General features: G+C 50.7%; 1 protein-coding gene and 1 pseudogene across 3 annotated transcripts in view; both read right to left on the bottom strand.

The window, feature by feature from the left end:
* Positions 1-7025, bottom strand: part of SH3GL1 (SH3 domain containing GRB2 like 1, endophilin A2) — a 36263-nt gene that overhangs the window by 3810 nt on the left and 25428 nt on the right. For 2 of the 3 annotated variants that reach the window (XM_061601523.1, XM_061601525.1), the window contains exons 5-9: positions 6244-6377; positions 5438-5596; positions 3173-3276; positions 2215-2339; positions 467-520 (exon numbers count right to left, since the gene is read on the bottom strand). In XM_061601523.1, the coding sequence (XP_061457507.1) occupies positions 467-520; positions 2215-2339; positions 3173-3276; positions 5438-5596; positions 6244-6377 (576 nt within the window). The remainder of the gene's footprint in view (positions 1-466; positions 521-2214; positions 2340-3172; positions 3277-5437; positions 5597-6243; positions 6378-7025) is intronic. The other variant, XM_061601524.1, reaches the window with a different exon arrangement.
* On the bottom strand, positions 5106-5214 carry LOC133372987 (5S ribosomal RNA; annotated as a pseudogene).

Raw genomic sequence — 7025 nt, 5'->3', positions numbered from 1 at the left:
GCATCATCTCTACTCTGACTGGCAGCAGCTCTCTGTTGTGGTCTCAGGCAAAAAAAACACTTGCCTCCCAATCTTTTGAATGCCAAGGACGGAACTCGGGAATTTCTGCATGGAAGAGCAAACAGGCGCTCTTAGAGGTGGGCTCGCCCCCACCCTGCTTGGCTTCCGAGATTTCAGCATTTCCTTCCACAGCCATAAGGACTAGGAACTTGGTTTCCAAAAGGAAGAGTTCTGCAGCTAGTACTAAAACCCACACGTGCAGTGAGTTACTTGCAAAGATTCAAACCAGACAGAATACAGCCCCAAGTGAGAGATCATGTTTGGGGGTGTGTGTGTGATGTCAGTCTCAAGACAGGAACATCAGCAACAGTTAGATGAGGCAAAAGAACAGAGGAAGGAAGCAGAAGCGTCAAGTTCCATGCAGGGGGTGGCGGCGGCGGAGAAGGAGGCAGGGTTGGGAACTCACAAAAAGTCCTGCTGGGGGTCCGGGATGTTTTTTCGGATCGAAAAGAGGAAGAAGCTGCTTCCAAAATGGAAAAAAACAAAAAGAACAGACATGCTTACAAACACCCATGAACATTTCATACAAGTGTCTTCGCGAGACATGAAAAACAAGTTAGGGGAGTGGGTTGGGAGGTCCATTAGTGAGGAGGCATAAGGGGGGGGACATTTAAAATTAAAACACTGGGGCAGCGATGGAAACAGGACAGCCACAGAAACAAGGGGTTACAGGATGCGAGACCTCTTCTTTCCATACACCCCCCCCCCAGCTTGCAACAGGATGGAGGAGGTGGTCACGGCTGCATGGGAAGTCTTGCAAGGGGGGATTGGACACAGGCATCCTGGCACGGGTCCAAAGAAGCTGTGGGGGCAGGCCATCCCTCTTCCTCGCCCCCCCACCCATTGTTTCAGGCCAAACAGGATTGTCCTGCAGGAGAGCAACTCCCTCCGGTTACTAGAAGTAGGTTTATTTTGCACTATCCTCGCTTTGCAATTTAAAAACCACGGCAATATCTAAGAACAGGCCCCTTTTCCCCCTGGAAACTTGCAGCAATCTGAATGACCCCCCCCCAAAAAAAGGGTAAAAAGGCACCAGCATGATCACAGATCCCCTTTGTGAAGGGAACAGCCGGGGTCCCGCTCACAGCTTTGGATCGCTGGCATACCAGCCCGTTGCTCTCATTTTTGTGTGCTGCCCTGGGCTCCTTCTAGGAGGAAATTTAATAAATAATAATGAGGACCCCCCCCCAACCCTTGCATGACCCCAACCCTACATCCAGATCGGCTGAATTTTCAACCCTACTTCTCAGCCAAAAATGGCCTTCCAAGTGTGGCTGAAAACCAATTAAAATGACAGACAAAAAATGGTAGATTTGAGGGGCAGGGGTCCTAGAATCTTGGTCCAGGCACGATGGAAGACGGGGGTCACGCTAGCTGCTCCCCGCCTCCATCCAATGACCCTTCATTTATTTACTTTATTATTAAATTGAATTTATATCCCACCCTTCCTCCCAAAGAACCCTGGGAACTGTAGTTTGTTAAGGGTGCTGAGAGCTGTTGGAGATTCCTCTATCCCCCTCACAGAGCTACAATTCCTAGAGGGGTTTAAGAGTCAGCCCCTATTCCCAGGGAAACTCTGGGAACTGTAGCTCAGAGATGGGAACAACAACTCTCAGCGCCCTTCACAAACTACAGTTCCCAGGATTTTTTACGGCGGAGCCCCTATTCCCCTCACAGAGCTAGAATTCCCAGAGCCAACTGATTGTTAAACCACTCTGGGAATTGTAGCTCTGTGAGATAGCAAAAAGGAGGTCTGCTAGCAGCTCACCAGCTGGACAGCCACCCGCCGGGGATGCTTTGAGTTTGATTCCCGCATTGAGCAACAAGGGGGTTGATGGCCTTATCGGCCCCTTCCAACTCTGTGATTCTATTGGCTATGTCAGAGGCAGGGGCGGGGAGGTTTGGCCCTCCAGACGTTGCTGAACTACAACTCCCATCGGCCTCGTCGGGCATGGCCATCAAGCAGGAACGATGGGAGGTGTAGTCCAGCAATACTCAGAGGGCCACGCTGAGCATTCCTTTCCTATGCATTTTGGGCCTCATTTGAAACTATCTGCCTGTCTTGCCTCTGGCATCCCAGAATGTCTCCAGCCGGCCGCTTACCCTCCCAAGCGTCTCGGCTCCAGACGGGAGTGCTCCTGACCCGGCCCTTACCTGAGACTTTGGGGGCAGGGTTGCAGGAAAAGCCGCCGTTGGACTGGTCGCTCTCTCCAAACTCATAGGATTCTCTGGGCTTTGGTTTATACTCTCGCTTGGGGCGCGAGGAAGTCTCCCTCACTCTGGGGACAGGAAGGAGATTCGTCAACTCGCAGGCGAATTCAACAGACTTTCAAATACGTTCAGTGAGGAAGAGAAGCTCCCCCAATTAGAAAAAACAACCCTGACATACTAAAAAGAAAACACTAAAAAAAAAATAAATACAAAGACACCACCTTTGGTTAAAGTAATTTCATTTTAAAATCAACTATATGCTGACTTTTAATCCTGCTCTCTGCACGGGTCTCCTTCGCCAGCGTCTTTCCCTCGCAGCAGACGTGCACCAAGTGGGGCTGACCGTCAGCTGATTGACGGGGGTGTGCGGCTTGGGGGAAATGGCCTTACGGGCCAAAACTCAGAGACTGAGATGGGCCCGAGGGCCGGAGGTTCCCCACACCCGCAATAAGGGGGAAATGGCAAGGAAGCAGATTGTGGCTGAACAGTAAGAGCTGCTCAAGAGGGGGAACAGGCGGCTTTGGCAGTGGTGGACTCCTCCTCCGCTGAAGGGATGCTGCAGTTACATCTAGAGAGGTGAAGGCCTGGAAAAACTGGGAAAAACAACAACCACCGCTTTCTCCCTCTTTTCTCTGAAGCCTTTTTGTTTTTTGGAAAAAAGGGATTTTTTTTTTAAAAAAAAATTGGAACATTTTCCCTGCAAAGTTTTCTCATTCCCCCCGCCAGGCCTTCACACCTCTAGATACACCCTTCATTTCACAGAGCAGGGAGGGGGGTTGGACTAGATGACCTCCCAACTCTACGATTATGTACTGCCTGCCAAATCGTGCATTCTGCAGCATGACAGTGACATTTTATGTCATTTTTCCCACGCAGAGAACCACACACACACACGAATTACCTGCGCTTGAGTTTATCTGCGAGCTCATCGAGGATCTGCACGGCTTGCCTGTGATAATCCAGCTGAGCGTCTACTAGTGCCGACAGCTGGCTGACTTGCTCAATCTGCAATAAAAAAACCCACGAAAGATGCTGTTTAAAAAAATAATTCTTGCGGATACAATCACATGAGCGTGTGATCTAGCGCACAGAGAATATGTGCCTGGGCCTGGGTTCAAATCATACTCTTACCAAGGACATTCAGTGACTTGGGGACAAGTCATGATCTCTCTGGCCACATTCACACTGTACATTCATTCCACTTTAAGCTGCCATGGCTTGCCCCAAAGAATCCTGGGAAGCGTAGTCTGTTTAGGGTGCTCAGAGTTGTTAGGAGACCCCTATTCTCCTCAGAGAGCTACAATTGTCAGTCCCTTTCCCCACTGAACTCTGGGAATTGTAGCTCTATGAGGAGAACAGGAGCCTCCTAACAACTCTTGGCACCCTTCACAAACTACACTTCCCAGGATTCTTTGGGGGAAGCCATGGTGGAATAATAGTGGAATAAATGTGCAGTGTGAAGGTGGACTCCCTCAGCCTAAGCTCACCACTGGTAAAAATGAGAAAGAAGGAGCAGCCTACCTCGCAGGTCCGTCGCAAGGGCGAAAAGCACCAAGTGGGAAGAGTGCTGTTGCAACTGGCTTTCCACTGATCATCCGGTTGGCCACGGTGGGAACAGGATGCCCCCTCTGGCCTGATCCAGTAGCCAGGCTCCTCTTGTGTTCTAACGTAGCCAAACCGGTGCCCCTCCAGATGTTTTGAAAGTAAGATCATAAGAGCCTGGCTGCTGGATCGGGCCAGTGGCCCTTCTAGTCCAGCAACCTGTCCTCGTAGTGGCCAGCTAGAAGCTTCTTCTGGGAAGCCCACAAGCAGGACTTGAGCGCAACTCCTCTTGCCTGCGGTTTCCAGCGACTGGGATTGGGAAGCATCCTGCCTCCGGCCAAGGAGGAACAGCATAGCCATCATGGCTTGTAGTAGCCAGTGATAACCTTTGTTGTTGCTATATGCCTTATTTATTTATTTAATTTATTAGTCGCCCATCTGGCTGGTTGTCCAGCCACTCTGGGCGACGTACAAGATAAAAAACAATACATTAAAACGTTAAAATTTAAAACCATAACAGTAAAAACCTAACCCATCCCAAAGGCCTGCCTGAAGAGCCAGGTCTTCAAGGCCCGGCGGAAGCTTATCATAGAAGGGGCATGGCGGAGATCATTTGGGAGAGAGTTCCACAGGGTGGGGGCCACTATTGAAAAAGCCCTCTCTCTAGTCCTCACCAGTCTAGCTGTTTTAACCGGTGGGATCGAGAGAAGGTCTTCTGAGGCTGATCTTGTTGAGCGGCATCCCTGACGATGCTGGAGGCGCTCCTTCAGATAGACTGGGCTAAAACCGTATAGGGTTTTAAAGGTCAAAACCAACACCTTGAATTGGGCCCGGTAAACAACCGGTAGCCAGTGCAACTCCTTCAGCACTGGAGTGATGTGATCTTGCCGGCGGCTGCCTTTAATCAGACGAGCCGCCGCATTCTGTACCAGTTGCAGCTTCCGGAGCGTTTTCAAGGGTAACCCCACGTAGAGCGCATTACAGTAGTCTAGGCGAGAGGTGACCAGGGCATGTACTACCGGTGGGAGCAGATGGTTGGGAAGGTAGGGGCGCAGCCTTCACATTGATTATGACTTATGGCGACCCTATGAATCTTTTTTGGCTATATATTCATAGGGTTTTCACGGTAAGAGCAGAGCTTGGAAAAGTTACTTTAATTGAACTACAACTCCCATCAGCCCCAGCCAGCATGGCCACTGGATTGGGCTGATGGGAGTTGTAGTTCAAAAAAGTAACGTTTCCAAGCTCTGGGTAAGAGGTATTCAGAGGCGGTGTACCATTGCCTTCCTCTAAGCCAACGGCACCCTGTGTTCCCAGGCAGTCTCCCATCCAAGAACTAGCTAAGCCTGACCCTGCTTAGCTTCTGAGATCAGGCGTGTTCAGGGCAGTATGGCCGTAGACTGATAACCTTATCCTCCATATATTTATCTATGCATCTTTTAAAGCCATTGTATGGGAGCAGACAGGAGTTGTAGTCCAAAAAAATCTGGTTGGCGAAGGCTGTTGGGAACATGTTGAGAAATTTACTGTTTCGTTTAATTCTTTTTAAAAAAATCCCTACATTTCCTGGATGGAAGGCTGCTGCTGTTGCTTTAGGCGCTCAGCCCCCCACGGACACACTCACGTCTGTCTCCAAGAGGTTGTGCATGCTTGTCTCTGCCACTTCCTTGGACTCCTCAAACTTCTCCAGGGCTTGACGAAGCTCCTCGTCCGGGATCTTCCCCTGCCGCTTCTTCTTGTAGTCGAAGTCCAGGCGCCGGCCCTCCAGCTTCTTCAGATGGTGCTGGGAGATGAGGAAACAGGGGTGAGGGGCCACAGAGATGGAGAGGAAGGAAAAAAGTGAATCTGCCCCCACCCCTCCAAAAAAAGCATAAACAGGGATGCTTTGGGTATGAACCCTGCCCAAATCCATAAGGATATTCACAGGGCGTGTAGTGCATGAATAAAGGCTCGTCTAGAAGACCTCCAAAGGTCCCATCTGCACTGTATGCTTAAAGCAGCATCAGACCACTTTAAACAGCTGTGGCTTCTCCCCCCCTGCCCCCCCCCCGAATACTGGGAACCATAGTTTGCTAAGGGTGCTGAGAGTTCTTGGGAAACCCCTCCTGCTCCTCTCCACAGGGCTACCGCTTCCAGAGCGGTTTTTAACAATCCATCCTTCTTCCCAGTAAACTCTATCCAAACTAGCTTTTTATTCAGGACCACTGAGGACCAGAATCTGTCTTTAGATCTGAGGGCTGTAGCTCAAGCAGCAGAGCATCTGCTCTGAATTCAGAAGACCCCAAGTTCAACCCCTGGAAGCATCTCCAGGTACGGCTGGGAACGTCTCCTTGCCTGAAACCCTGGCGAGCTGCTGAAAGTCGGCATACACGATGCGGACCTAGGCCGGACGACGGTCTTCCTAACCAAGGAGCCTCCCTCGTGGTTTACCTGGATCTCTTTCAAGTCCTTGTCGCACAGGTTCTGAAGTGGGTCGATGAAGTTCTGTTTGACTTCGATATCCAGAGAGTCCTTCACTTCGGCCAGGCGCTTCATAGACTCGCCCGCGTCAAGGAGCGCATCGCCTGCGAGCGTGAGGGAAAGGAGAGAACATTGCCGGGGGCGGGGAGGAAGGAAGAGACAAGATAGCTGGTTAAAGGAAATAACAATAATAAAAAAAGTCTGGGGGGGGGAACTTCACACAAAGCATTCCTGGCAAAGGGTTCCTCCCCCCAGGGAGGAGTTGGAAAAACCACCATGGTTATGCTGTGCCTTGGAGGGAGCATGCTTCTGAATACCAGCTGCTTAAAACCGCAGGAGGAGAGATCCAGCAGGGCGCTTATGTTCTGGTGCAGTGAAGAAACAAGGCAGGCTAGGCATTTCAGCACCACCGATAGCTCTTAGCAAGCAAGTGGCTCCATAAGAACATCAGAAGAGCCTGCTGGATCAGGCCAGTGGCCCATCTAGTCCAGCATTCTGTTCTCACAGTGGCCAACCAGGTGCCTGGGGGAAGCCCGCAAGCAGGACCCGAGTGCAAGAACACTCTCCCCTCCTGAGGCTTCCGGCAACTGGTTTTCAGAAGCATGCTGCCTCTGACTAGGGTGGCAGAGCACAGCCATCATGGCTAGTAGCCATTGATAGCCCTGTCCTCCATGAATTTGTCTAATCTTCTTTTAAAGCCATCCAAGCTGGTGGCCATTACTGCATCTTGTGGGAGCAAATTCCATAGTTTA

The sequence above is a fragment of the Rhineura floridana genome, chromosome 18 (assembly GCF_030035675.1).
Source record: "Rhineura floridana isolate rRhiFlo1 chromosome 18, rRhiFlo1.hap2, whole genome shotgun sequence".
Taxonomy (NCBI): domain Eukaryota; kingdom Metazoa; phylum Chordata; class Lepidosauria; order Squamata; family Rhineuridae; genus Rhineura; species Rhineura floridana.
The sequence above is the reverse complement of the archived record's forward strand: the minus strand, read 5'-3'. Positions and strand labels throughout refer to the sequence as shown.